General features: G+C 51.1%; 1 protein-coding gene across 2 annotated transcripts; it reads right to left on the minus strand.

Annotated features, from left to right (window-relative positions):
* Positions 1-1,374: 1,374 nt before the first annotated feature.
* Positions 1,375-14,304, minus strand: Gfi1b (growth factor independent 1B transcriptional repressor). 2 transcript variants are annotated; one of them, XM_031369539.1, is made up of 7 exons: positions 14,160-14,304; positions 7,347-7,473; positions 6,848-6,964; positions 5,804-6,075; positions 4,910-5,047; positions 3,599-3,764; positions 1,375-2,133 (listed from the first exon to the last, which is right to left on the minus strand). In XM_031369539.1, the coding sequence occupies exons 2-7, from the start codon at positions 7,450-7,452 to the stop codon at positions 1,955-1,957; spliced, it is 978 nt and encodes a 325-aa protein (XP_031225399.1). In that variant the 5' UTR covers positions 7,453-7,473; positions 14,160-14,304; the 3' UTR covers positions 1,375-1,954. The 2 variants fall into 2 exon arrangements, with proteins under 2 accessions (XP_031225399.1, XP_031225398.1); XM_031369538.1 differs by having other exon boundaries at positions 3,599-3,863; positions 14,160-14,301.
* Positions 14,305-14,466: the final 162 nt, after the last annotated feature.

Consider the following 14,466-nt stretch of genomic DNA (forward strand, 5'->3'; position numbering starts at 1 on the left):
GGCCCTGACCTCACCCACCCTCCACCTCAGCCAACCTGGAGGAACACATCCACCTGCAGCCTTCTCTGCTCGCCTTTCTCCCAGCCCCACCCTGCCTCACTGCAGAAGTGGCTGAAACCCTGATATTGTCTTGGTTTTGTTTAGCAAACAAAACACATGCAAATCAGGTGTGTGTGTATGTGTGTGTGTGTGTGCACATGAATGCATGTAAGCTCAGAATACCCCCTACCTTCACACTGTATCTCCTTACCTGAGAGATGCAGGATTTCCCCCCACATACACACCCCTCGCACACTAAGTGTGGCTTTGAGCCGGTTCCTTGCCTTCTCTGGGCAGGAAGAGCCTTACATTTGTTGCCAGGGGCCAAACATCCTAAGTAAGTCAGTTCAAGAGGCCACTGTTGGGTTGGGTTGATAGTTTAGTAGGTAAAGGATCCGAACCAGGACCCAAACTTGATTCTCTGTATGTACACACACACACACACACACACACACACACACACACACACACTCACACACACACACACAGCTCACACACACACACATATACACACAGACACAGATATGTACACAATACGCAAACACACACAGATACACATACACACCACAGGGTTAAATTGTGTTTTGTAGAGAAGTCATTTGAAGACAATGCAATTCTTTGGGTTTTGGTATTATGAATTGACCCAAGGCGGCACACATTTCAGGCATGCAGTGTACCACTGCTATAGCCAAGCCCCCATGAAACTTCTTTTCTGAACTCCTTCTCATCTCCAGGTAGATGGGCTCTGTGAACCTCAGTTGTCCCATCTGTAAAATGGGACATTGTCACGTCCCTTGTAGAGAGTTGTATGGACTGGAGAAAATGTATGTAGCCAAGGCCAAAATTGTCTACAGAGGACTATGAGCAGCTCCTGGATCACGGGCAAGGGCTACAAGTAGCTTAGTGTCAGAAGAGAGGGATGACCAAGGGAGGCTTCAGGGAGGAGGTGGCATTGGTATGGCCTTGTGGGTAGGGCAGGACTTTAAACAGGAATGCCGAGGGCATGCAGTGCTTGACGTGTGCACTGTTTCCACAGAGCCCTGCCAGTATCCTGAGCAGGATGGGACTGTTGTGCTTGCAGTGTGGCCCAATGCAGCTGAACCAGAGAGGATCAGAGCCCCATGTGAAGTTACATAGCTAGTCAGGCTTACTTAATCACTCTTGACAAGTTCCCTTTACCATCCTCACAAGGCAACACTGCAGAGGGCTGCAGCAGCAGGCCCGTCCTCCTGGACACCTGCCATGGTGCATCTCAGTTGATCTGTTAGTTCCATGTCAAGGCCCTCAAGTCCTTAGGCAGTCCAGGGGACCTAGCAGGCATTTTACAAACAGGGCCACATGTAAACAAACCCATCTTTATTTACATTTACATCAACTTGCAGAAGCAGGCTTCCAATATGCTGACGGCTTCACAGCCTTGTGGCTCAACTGTGGAGCCTGACTCCCAGTGGGCAGATGGATGTGGTCAGAGGTGGGGGACAGCCAGCACATCTGGCTGAAGCAGAGGGGTGCCAGACCTCTAGGGCAGGGGACAACTCTGACTGTGGCAGCCAGAAAGAGAATCCCTAAAAATTCAGTCATCAGACCCAGAGAAGCAAGCAAGAGGGCTTCTCTGTGGATTCCGGCTCTTGCCTGTTTTTGCCATCTCTGTCCACAAGGGTTTTGTGGCTTTCTATGCTCTGGCAGCGGATGAGACCAGAGTACATCTGTGGCTGCTTCAGTTCAGAAAGGCCCAAGCTGACTCCTACACCTTGCTGCGGTCAGAGAAGGCACGTGGCTTGGTTGAGATCACCCACTCTCAAAAGAAGCAGAGAGGCTCATGGGCAGTGCTGCTTCCAGGAGGACTGGGGCTCAGGATTGGAATCTTGAGGCTGGCCTTCAGGTGAGACACACTGAGGCAGGATGGCCAGTGGTCTCACTTGAGGTTGTGTTGGCTCTCACGGTGACGTCGCAGGTCCACCTTACGCTGGAAGCCCTTGGTGCACAGCTCACAGCTGAACGGCTTGAAGCCTGTGTGCTTGCGACTATGGGTGATGAGGTTGGAGCTTTGGCTGAAGGCTTTCCCACACACCTGGCACTTGTGGGGCTTCTCACCTGGGGAAGGGACAAACAGCAGGTGGGCTCCGGTGGCAGTGCCAGGCTGCATCCACCACCCTGCTCACATTCACTCACCACCATGTTGCTTTTATGGCCAACCTTAGAAAACGGTGGGAAATAGTCAAGTGTGGTGGCCACACCTTTGATCCCAGCCCTTGAGAGGCAGAGGCAGATGGATCTCTGAGTTCAAGGCCAGCTTGGTTTATAGAGTGAGTTCCAGGACAGCCAGGGCTACACACAGAGAAACCATGTTCTCCAAAAACAAAAAGAAAAAACAAATAACCCCAAACCAAACCAAAACAGAACAAAACAAACAAACAAAAAACAAGAAAGAAAGAAAGAAAGAAAGAAAGAAAGAAAGAAAGGAAGAAAGGAAGGAAGGAAGAAAGAAAGAATGAAAGGAAGGAAGGAAGGAAGGAAGGAAGGAAGGAAGGAAGGAAGGAAGGAAGGAAATTTGTACATCTGTAACCCCTGCACCCCGAAAGTAGAGGCAGAGAAATTGCAAGTTTGATGTTGAGGTCAGTCTCAGCTAACTTCAAGGCTAGCCTTGGCTACATGAGAATTTGTCTCAATAAATAAGCAAGCAAGCAAGCAAACAAGCAAAATGCTTCTTTGACGGGCGACACTGTCCACTTGATGGGACTTAGGTCACCCAGGAGACACACTGCGCGGAATGCCTGTGAGGGATTTTCTGGATTGGGCTAACTGAAGGCTCACTCTCAAAATAGCTGGCACCGCCCCATGGGCTGAGGTCCAGGATTGACTGAATAAAAGGAAGAGAGCAAATGGCATATCAGCATTCCGCCCTCTCTTTCCTAAAGCAATGTGACCAGCTGCCTCGTGCTCCTACCACTGAGCCATCCTGCCATGACTCCACCTCAAACTGTGAGGCACAATAACCCTTTTTCTTTTCTTTTCTTTTCTTTTTTTTTTTTTTTTGAGACAGGGTTTCTCTGTGGAGCCCTGGCTGTCCTGGAACTCACTCTGTAGACCAGGCTGGCCTCGAACTCAGAAATCCGCCTGCCTCTGCCTCCCAAGTGCTGGGATTAAAAGCGTGCGCCACCACCGCCCGGCATAACCCTTTTTCTTAAGCTGCCTTTGTCAGGCATCCATGTCACAATAATGTGTCAGGTAACTGATATGGTCTTTCTCTGGCTTTCTCAGCTGCTCCAAGCTGACACAGGCCGGTCCTTCCTTATTTCCCAATAGATCACCTTTGCTGAGCAAGGACTGGCCAAAAGAAGCACTGAGGTACCAGGTACTGCAGTAAGCGGCAGGGAGTGCATGAATCCATGCGCTGGCCTCCTGCCCTCCGGCCCTTGTTGGCTTGGCTATCCTGCCAGTGTTTCTTTACATGGAGCCCTTCAGCCCCTCCTCCAGGGGCCCTCTTGGCAAATTATGGGGGAAGCCAGGCAGGCGATCCTATGGCCTTTCCTCAGGCTTGACCCTGGCGCTCGCTCACCTGTGTGGATGTAGGTGTGTTTCTTCATGTCCGACTTCTGGTGGAAGCGCTTCCCACAGAACTGGCAGGGGTAGGGCCGCGTGTCCGAGTGGATGAGCAGGTGCGTGGACAGCGTGGATGAGCGCTTGAAGGCTTTGCCACACATCCGGCACTCGAAGCTACGCTCCTGCCGGAGGAAACGAGGCCCTGGGGGGTCAGGTGCAGGTGGGGCCTCGAGGCCCGGGACAGCCAAGCTGGGCGCAGGACTGGACCCGGCTGGGATGCCCTGAGAAAGAGGACACTCCGTTGGGGTGACCTCGAGAACAGGAAGAGCAGGAAGAACCCCCTATTCCTGCCTCAGCTTGGACTAAGGCTTGGGGCCTGACTTGCTTCCTAGGAAATATCTCCTTGTGCCTTTCACAGTAGGCTTCTCAAAGTAAGCTTCAGGGTGTGCTTGTTGACTGACTGATGAAACAACTAATGGGAGTTTTTTAGGGATTCACCAGTAACGCAGAGTGAGCTCCTCTTAGCTAGTGACGTGCTGACTCAATTTAGTTAGGATAGGCTCTGGGAAACCAGTTTGGCCTTGAACGTATTATGTAGGTAATGATAACCTCGCGCCTCTGACCCTCCTGCCTCCACCTCCTGAGTGCTGTTTCAGGCATTGCCATTCCTGGATCATCTGGTGTTAGGGATCAAACAAGGGCTTCATGTGAGCTAGGCAGGCAAGTACTCTACCAGCTGAGACCCCACTCCCAGCAGCCCAGCAGCCATATTTTTTCGGGTGAGCCATTTCTGGTGTCGGTTGGTCTCCTTGTCTGTGCACTGGGGCAGTTCTAGCTGTGGCCTGCCTGGGCTGTGGGAGGCAGGGAAGTAGAAGACAGAGCTGGCTCCCAGCCTCCTGCTGAGGGATGGATGGAAGCTCCTAGGGTCGCATTCCACCCCCACCCCCACCCCCCAGGTGTTGGTAACCGGCTTCTATCTGGCCTGTGTGACCTCTCTGGAAGCAGGCAGAGTGCTGGCTAGTTACCTGTTCCGCTCTGGAAAGGGAATGAGTCTCAAACAGAGATGGGGATGTGTGTGAGATATGCATTTAAATTGGACTCTAAAACTCTAAGAACTGAGGATGCCGAAGGGGCCACCCAGAGCATAGGATGGTTTCTCATAGACATACCCCAGCTCCCACCCCTAAATCCTTCCAACTAAATGTGAAGCCACTTCAACCAATCAGAAACTCAGTATGTTAGGTGACTTCAGACCCAGGGAGGCAAGTAGAGAGTCGGCTCCTCCCCGACCCATCTGTGTCCCCTTCAGTCTTTGTCAGTTGCTCACCTGGGAATGGACATGAGCATGCTGCTCCAAACTCACAGAGTGGCCAAAGGTCTTGCCACAGACGTCACAGGCAAAGGGCCGGGTTCCGCTGTGAGAGCGGCGGACATGCACTTCTAGCCCGTGAGGGGTGGAGAATACCTGGGGCAGAGCAAAGAGTCAGGTCCCAGGAAGGAGGCAGGACTGTGATCATCCTGGCCACGGGCCTAGCCCAGAGCAGCAGGAGAAGGGCATCCTATAGGTGGTCCTGCTGCTCTGCCGCAAATCCCAGGGAGTCTCCTACCTCTCTGTGGCAGTTTCCTGTCTATAAAATGGGGGCTGTGGGAGGGAGCCATGCCCATCTGGAGGAAGAATAACCCCTGGGTAAGATCTCAGGGCTAGGGGACTGGAGAGGTAGCTCGGTAGATAGAGTGCTTGTGTATTGCACATGGGACCCTGGCACTGGATAAAAGCAGGCAAAACCAGCTGTGGTGGTGCATACTTGCAATCTCAACTCTTCGGAGGTGGAGGGAGAAGTATTAAGAGTTCAAGGTCATCCTTGGCTACAAAGAGAGCTCAGGGCCAGCCAGAGCTACACAAGGCTTTGTCTCAAAGAAAAAAAAAAAAAAAAAAAAAAAAAAAAAAAAAAAAAAAAAAGAATGCCAAAGCTAGCTAGAACCACATAGATGCTCTTCCTGATATCTCCTTGTTATGGGCTGGGGCAGGCGTTTTGACCTCTCTCTATCCCACAAGAACTTGTTCACGTCAAGCAAAGGCAAGACAGTTGGGGTTCGGTCTGAATTCAACATGGCCCCAAGATTCCCAGCATAGCGACCAACCAAAGCCATAAATAATAGCAGGGCCCAGCATCCTGGAGAGAGAGGGGTGCTGAGCAGGGCCTGTGTGCCCATCACTCACCTTGTTGCACTTGACACAGTGGTAAGTGTCCATGCCTGGAGAGTAGCGGAGGCTGAAGTCCAAGGGGGACTCGGTGCTGGGCACGAGGGGGCTGCCATACAGCCTCACAGAGCGCTCCAGGAAGGCGGACTGCATGGTGGAGGGGGTCTGTGGGTAGTTGTGGCTGTAGGAGGAGGCCAGCGTATCCCAGGAGAAGCTGGGCTTGTAGAAAGGGGGTGACTCAGAGAGTGGTGATTCCCCATCCTGGGGTTGTGGTGTCACAACAGGCCTCTCTGTACAAAGACACATGCGGGTGATTTATTTTAAGGATTTGCCTTCAAGTCTCTCTATGTATGTTGTAACTGTGTGTGTACCATGTGTGTGCAGGAGCCCTCAGAGGCTAGAAGACAGTGCTGGACTCCCCAGATGGAGCCACAGGCACATGTGAGGTGCTCAGGTCTTGGAAGATCAGTGAGTATTCCTAACTGCCACCAGCGGATTCTCTCTCTCTCTCTCTCTCTCTCTTTCTCTCTCTCTGCCCTTCCTTCTTTCCTTCTTTCCTTTTTTCCTTCCTTCCTTCCTTCCTTCCTTCCTTCCTTCCTTCCTTCCTTCCAGACTGGCCTTCAACCGACAGAGATCCGCCTGCCTCTGCCTCCCAAGTGCTGGGATTAGAGGTATGAACCAGCATATCTGGTTCAGGTTATTAATTTTGAAATAAGGTGCCTGGGTTCTTTATCTCCCCTGGTGACCTGTTGAGGGTTCCAGTGTGCAGCCCCACTGTGTACTGTTGGTGTGAGTCTTCACTGCAATTTCAGCTCCCTCCCCCTGAGGGGCCATCAGGCCACTGCCCTATGGACCCCCCGGCTGCTACACACACACACACACACACACACACACACACACACACACACACACGTGCGCACACAAGTCCTCATCTAGAGCAAATGCCTGTCTAGAAGTGTCCAGCAGAAGCTGAGAGTCCAGATGGCATCCAGTGACTGATGCTCCCCAACTTCATGACCCTAAGAAGTGCTACAGGGGACAGTGGAGACCCTGGTTGGGTACCTGGGGCTGAGGCCATCTTGGGAAGGCTCTGGTTCAGCAGCTTCTCCCGCTCCTGTTTGACTGTGTTCCAGTCCAAGGGCTGACAAGGGCTGACAATCTGGGTATGCTCTTTTGCCACTGTGAGGAGACAAGACCCAAGAGTCACCACCACCAATTCTAGAATGCCCCCAGTGAACAAGGGGTACCATATCTCCAGGGAGAGGGGACCCAGGGGCACCAGCCTGCTGCTGCTCACACCTCTGCCTGGGACAGGTAGAGGTGGGGGAACCCAGAACCACCCTGACTTCAGACCTCAACTGGAGCCAATAGTCCCTTCCTGGCTCCGAGTTTGATGCTCCCAGAACTCCAAAGGCTAGAGGAGATGAGTATTTCATTCATTCATTCATTCACATACTCATTCATTCATGCAGTGACAATGAGATGCAGAAGAGATGCCACACCATCATTGAGACAGTGCCAAGCAGGCATGGGGTGGGCCATAGCCTAAGCTCAGACTCACCAGGCAGGTGAACTATGGCAGGAGGCCAGACCAGGTCATCACCCTGTGCCCGGGGCTGGTGGTAGGTGTGCGCCTTCTTACTCTTCACTAGAAAGGACCGTGGCATTTTTCAGAGTGTGCTCCACACCTGCAGGGGGGTGGGGGTGGGGTTGTCAATGGGAGAGGCTAAGAGCAACAAGCACTATTCCTTTTTGTTGTTGTTGTTTTTGTTTGTGTGTTTGTTTTTGTTTTTCCAGACAGGGTTTCTCTGTGTAGCCCTGGCTGTCCTGGAACTCACTCTGTAGACCAGGCTAGCCTTGAACTCAGAAATCTGCCTGCCTCTGACTCCCCCGAGTGCTGGGATTAAGGCGTGTGCCACCACTGCCTGGCAACAAGCACTATTCCTTTGAATCAAAGACAAGCTATCCCATGCTGGTTTTTTTTTTTTTTTTTTTTTTTTTTTTTTTTTTTTTTTTTTTTTTTTTTTTTTTTTTGGTGTTTTCGAGACAGGGTTTCTCTGTATAGCTGTCCTGGAACTCACTCTGTAGACCAGGCTGGCCTCGAACTCAGAAATCCGCCTGCCTCTGCCTCCCAAGTGCTGGGATTAAAGGCGTGCGCCACCACCGCCCGGCCCATGCTGGTTTTTATAATGTTCCCCAAAAGTTCACATCCACCTGGCACCTGTGAATATCACATCAAGTTAAGATGTGCATGAAGATAAGCTTTGCTCCACAGTTGACCGGTGTCCCTCCCTACAAGAAGAGGGAAAGCTGGGTGCAGGGAGAGCTGCTTGTGCATCAGAAGCAGGGATTAGAGCCACACCTCTCTAGATTCAGAATGCTAAGGGTTGCTTCCTGCTACCAAGAGCTCAGAGAGATCCATGAACTGATTTTCTTGGAACTTCCAGAAAGAATCCAACGTATTGACACTTTAACTTTGACCAGCTGGCTCCCCCAAGAATGATGACTTAGTCACAGGCAGAGTACACTCATGCCTAGAAACTTGAGTCAGCTTGGACTGTGTTGGGAAAGAGAAGGGAGGGCTGGCTGGGGTCTCTGAAGCAGGCACGTGTGGACTGCAGTTAATGGTTCTTGAGGAGCTCCGTTGGTGGAGCGCTGCATGCTGCAGCCCCAGCACTGCATGAGACCAGTTATGACAGTACATTCTTATAACCTAGCTCTTGGGAAGTGGAGGCAGGGGAAGCCACAGTTCGAAGTCATCCTCAGCTATATATGAGTTCAGGGCCAGCCTGGGTTATAGGAAGCCCTGCCTCAAACAACAAATTTAAAAAGTTGTTTTTGAGTCCAGTTCAACACACTCAAGAGACTACACAATCTGAGCTTAGATTTTTTTTAAATTAATCGCTCATGGAGAAGCCAGGTGTGCATGCTTTTAGTCCCAGCATTTGGGGAGGCAGAGGCAGTAGGATCTCCCTGAGTTCAAGGGCAGTCTGGTCTATAGATCATGTTCCAGGCCAGCCAGGACAAACATAGTAAGATCCCGTTCCAAAAAAGCAAAACAAAACAAAACAAACAATACTCTCCCAAAAACGAAGCTCACAAGGAAAGACCCTCAGCTTGCCCGTCATTCAGTTTGGGCAGATGTGGGTCACTTCCCCAGGCTAGTTTCCTTTACTTTAAGGTGTGCTATCCAGCCTGGAATGCTGGTGAGCCTCCCTGGTTCTCACTGCCGGTCTGTAGCAGTGGGGTGTGGGGGTGGGGTGGTGAATAAAGGGACTTGAGACTAGTGAGGCAAGTAGAGACTTAATTGAAGCCTGTATTGTCCTACAGGGGGTGCTGCTGCAGTCAGCGCCTAAGTCTGCAGTCCGCTCTCCAGAAATGGTGAAGGATTTCTGTCTATTAATCATGGATAGAGGCCTGAGGAGACCCATCCATTTCATCTGGAGATTCAGTTTCCTTGTGGGTAGAGATAGAGAGGGGAATGTCCATCAACTCCAGTGGTGGGCATCATCATTTAACTTCTTAGTCAGGGACCAGGAGAGAACTGGAGGCCCAAATGAGCCAAAGGACCTGCCCAGTTCATAAGGTAGGAAGCATGCTGACCTCCCTAGATGTCTCCTGCACAGTCCTCTAGGACAGCATGCCATTGCTCTCCCACTAATGGCTTCTATCACTGTCCTAGTCTATGCAGTAACTCTGTGGTCCTGGAAGACAGAGAGCCCCCTTGGAGCTCTTTATCTTCCCCGTACTCCGGGCTGTTCAGGGCAAAGCTCAGAAAGCATGGGAGGAGTCCCAGACCCACCCAGGACCAGCCACTCACTGACGGCTGCATCTGTGATATGCCTAGCAAAGGCGGGGAAAAAGGATTTGGCTGCTGAACAACAGTGAAGGCTAGGCGATAAGACCTCAACTCAGACCATGGTGGGAGGCAAGATTAGGAAAGAGAGTTTAGCCTTGTGACAAGGACACTTGAGTCATCTCTGTCCCAGGGGGTGAACCAAACCAGGCAGGAGAGGCCTTAAGTCCACTTGCCCATGGCCCAGAGCCCTGCTGAGGAGTACCAATGGTTGGGGCTGTTTGCAGGGTAGCCGGGTCCAGATCGGCTCAGAAGGGGACCTGATTCGATGTCAGTCATTTCTGGGAGCAAGAAAGGACCTTGAGCATGTAAGGTGCATGGCAGACACCTAGGCTGAGCCACCCACTGAGGAAGAGCTGAGGGGCCAGGTTCAACCCCGCAGGTACACTCTTAAGAGCTGGCATAAGTTCAAAACCGCCGTTCTCTGATCTCTAAAATGAAGGATGGGACTTAGCCTCTTGGGTCTTTTCCACTGATAGATTCTTAGTTCTCTAAACAAAGGATTTGGAAGGGCCTCTGCTCATCCTGGTACACATAGCGACCACGACCTTATCTCCCTGGCCCAGCCTTCCTCTCCTGCCCCCTCCCTTCCTGGGCTTCTCCCTCCTACCCCCCAGTCCCTGAATATCCCCAACCCTTCACTTGAGGGACTCTAAATCCTGAGCAGGGGAGGGGGAGTGGATGCATCCCTCGAGGCCCAGGACCTCCATACTCATAGCAGGAGACAACAGTTATTCAGTGTGGTCTGTGTGCCACAGGCTATGCCAGGCCTTTCATGTCAGGTCCTTACTGAGACAGTCACTACATAGTACATCAAAGAGGAAGCCAAGCCATGGTGGCTACTTTACTCCATGCATTGGGGCAGGGAAGTAGGGAGTGTCCTTGGGTTGCAGGTGGGGATCTCAAGGCTTAGAGAGGATGCTGACTCTGAGGTCAGGACAGAGGCAGGCCCAGGGCTACTGTCCTGACTCACCCTGTATCCCCACCACACCATCTGTGCTCCTCACAGCAGCCTCTGGTATAGCCTATTGTATCAAGAGAAGCTGGGAGCTAGGACAAAGGTCTTCTTCCCTTGACCCCACACAGGGTCCTAACTAGCTTCACGTGGAGAGCAGATAACAGGTTCCCTTGAAGGCAGCTTTGCCCGTGGTCCAGTTAAAGGTGACACTAGGTCAACTGACCCAAACCCTGAGCAGTACAGGACCAGGACCTCCCTCCTGCATTCATAAGCACTTACTGAATGCTTTATGCCTACGTGGGAAGTAAGAGGTCCTGGGTTTCTTGCTTCCTCCCACTGGGTTGCCTTAGCTCTATCCTTTCCCTTCTAGGGCATTCTTTCCCTAACCTATCAGGACAGTCGGCCCTTGGTCAGACCCCCAAGCCTACAGTAGTAGCCAAGTGTATCCAGAGAATTTCCCTTTGGCCCTTGTTAGCTGAGTTAAGAAAAAAAGAAAGAGGAACCAGTTACCTATAATGTAGTTAATTAACAACCACTCGGTTTTGATTCACACGGACCATTCTGAGAAAGAACTCAGGGCAGAGATTGTGAAAGACACTCGGATTTCTTCATAAAACAGAGACAGTGATGGCATCTGGTCTCCGGAAAGAGGCCCCTTGTCAGAATCCTTCGTAAACCTTCTATCCCCGTACTTAAAGAGTCAATGGACCCTGAGTCGGAACTGCAGCTGGGGCTGCCTGAAGGGCTGGAGCGTCTACACTCCCAGGTTCTGAGCAGAGTGGACTCATCAGGATTTCCTGACCCCAGGCATCCTGTGCCGCCCACGGGAGATGAGTCTGATCCTGTGACCGCGTGCACCGCTAACCTGGGTTTGGTTTTCCTATCTCTCAGAGGAGACGGTTGGGCTAAGAGATTTCTAAACTTCCCCTTTACTCTAAAATCCCATGTACAATCTGTTGACCTTCAGCTAGGGGCTGACCTACCTTGCCTGAGACAGGGGCAGTTAGGTTCCCTTTTCAGGAGGGTTGGGCAAGACAGGGCTGTTCTCAGGGTCAGCTGCAGGGGACCCTTTGGACTTCCTTATGTGGAAAGACAGAAGGGAAGGAGGCAGCAAACAAGCTGCAGAACCATGTCACGGAGTCATGGCCAGGAGCCTGGCTCACCTTAGGGAACCTAAAGTCAGTGACTGGCCTGTGGGAGGCCCAGGGTTCAATCCCCAACACCACCAGATAAATTAATAAAGTGAGCGATGACCTTCAGGCATACACCAAAGCGCAGAGTTCAGAGACTCTGACCATCTACATTCACAGCAATAGCATCTGCAAGAGCGGAGAGGTACAGATGTCTGTCTAGGCAGGATGGATAAGCAAGGTATACTGCCAGGCCAAAGCACACAGTGTGATTCAGACTTCCAACTGAAGGAAATTTCAGCATGTGTGGCACGATGAACCCCACGAACATAGGGAGCAAGATAAGCCAGCCACAGAAGGACAGATATCTAGTTGTACAGAATAGAGGCAAGCTCACAGAGACTGGAGTAGATTTGAGGTTAGCAGGGGCTGGTGTCAAGGAGAATAGTTATTGGTTAATAGGTGTGGGGTCTCAGTTTCACAAAAAGACACAGCCTTAGGGATCAATGCATGGTTGAGCATGATGTATCTGCTCAATAGCTAATGAGCAGCTCATGAGCTCGGCATAGGGGCAAGCATCTTGATTCCTGGATACTTGGGAAGAAGTCAGGAGGATTGCTTGAGCCCATGAGTTCTGGGTCAGCCTGGTCAAACATGGGCTAAAGTGGGTCAGCGAGCTATCTCAATAGGTGAAACACTTGCCATGCAGGCCCAATGACTTGTATTCAGTTCCCAGAACCCACAGAGCAGAAAGAGAGTGGACTCCATAAAATTGTTCTCTGACCTCCACACGTATGCCATGGCATGTGAGCCCCTCATCTCTCTTACGCACAAAACAAACAACACTTTTGTAGTTCTTTTGAGACACGGGCTGTTCTAGAACTCTCTATGTAGACCAGACTGGCCTCAAACTCACAAAGTTCCACCTGCCTCTTCCTTCCAAGTGCTAGGATTAAAAGCGTATGCCTCCATGCCTAGTTAATCATAGTAATCTTAAGTTAAAAACAGAAAGGAGAGATTAAAAAAATAAAGAAATAAAAGGAGAAAGGGACTGGGGTTGTAGCTCAGGAGGATTAGAAATTAAGGGTCTTTTTTTTTTTTCATTACATAGAGAGGAGAGAAGGAAGGAGTTGGGGAGCAGAGTGTTTAAGTCTGTGGTAGACTCCAAAGCCCATGTCAGTGCCCAAGAACACCACACAACTCAAAAGCAAAAAACGGTCAATTCTATGGACATGTTTTACCACAATGGAAACAGAGCAAACAAAACATTGTCTGCACATGTCTACACCAAGAGCAGAGCCCCCCACACTCCCCACGGCTGGGATTGCCATGAGGAAGGAGTCAATGCAAACACCTTCAGATGTAGGAGTCTTCTGCTATCTCTGCCTGGGAGCAGGTTTTTTGCCCCAGTGAAGGGAGACCTTGAGCTATCTGCTCCCCAGACCTCTAGTGGGACCCACACCCACCTTTTTTAAAGTTCCAGGAATGATGAGCACCACTGGGGTGATTCCATCAGACCTAAATCATCCAGAACTGACTGACTCCGCCAAAGAACTCTCTACAGATTGACCCCTAAATCAAAATGTTACCCCTCTCCTGATGGACTTTGCAGGACTTGGAAGAGCACAGGTGGCTAGGGACAGCTCTGCCAGCACCCAGGCTGCCCGGCCACACAGCCAGAGGTGACTGGACTTTCTCCACAATAGTCTCAGAAAGATGCTGGCTTTCCCAGGACTCAGTCACAGATCACAGCATCTGTGGGCATCTCTGCAATGAGCCCTGTTTTCTAAGAAATCCAACACTCAAACTCACCTTTTCCTCACCTTGAGCTACAGCTGCTCAAGGAGCCAAGAACCTTTGGCAGTGCCTCCCCTCCACCATCCTGTGCTCTCCAGAGGCTGGTCCGCCTCACCTTGTCATTTCCCTTCAGTAAATTCCCAAGGAGAGGGTGTCTGACTCCCTGGTGCTTCCAGGAACTTTTGAGAAGATCATCAGAGCTACCAATCCCTTCTGAGTTCCTGGAATAGGGCAGTTCTAGCCCAGGGAGACATCAATTTGGGCTCCTTTGGTGCCCCTAGAAAAGTGCTGTGTGTGTGTGTGTGTGTGTGTGTGTGTGTGTGTGTGTGTGTGTGTGTAGAAAGGTCGAGGGTGGGGGGGAATTGACTTTGCGTATCTGGTTGAAGCCTAGCCACCTACAATGAAGTTTCACAGAATTCACAGGAGGAAAGCCTGATTCCTGCACTATCGTACGGCATCACAGACTGACCCATGTTCGTTCCTCCTTCCCTCCCCTGGTGATGAGCACTGCATCCAGAAGAGAGATTATCACACCTCTCACCATAAAGGGAAGCAGACACCCTCCCTGCCTTGGGCACCCAGGACAGGAACTTTTCAGCGGAACCCAGCCAGCACCTGTCTGGCGGCACTCACCCTCAGGGAGCTGTCCCTCTTCTGAGTTCTGCCCGGAGTCCTGAGAGTCGAGAACCTCCACACTGTTCCTGGGGACTGCTCTCGGCTCGGTCAACTTTATGAGTCTCTGCACAAACAGACACTTCTCCTTTTCGTTTCTGTGTTTTTTCCCCCTCTTCTGTTCCCCTCCCTGATTTTCAATCTGATTATTTGTGTCAAAATCTGGCGGCTGCAGCGTCAGCCAATGACCAGGGCGCGAGAGTGCAGCCACATTTGCTTATCAAAACTTCACAGAAGCTTCTAACCCACTGGAAATTTCTCTAGAAAC

This window comes from Mastomys coucha, unplaced genomic scaffold, assembly GCF_008632895.1.
Source record: "Mastomys coucha isolate ucsf_1 unplaced genomic scaffold, UCSF_Mcou_1 pScaffold15, whole genome shotgun sequence".
Lineage (NCBI taxonomy): Eukaryota > Metazoa > Chordata > Mammalia > Rodentia > Muridae > Mastomys > Mastomys coucha.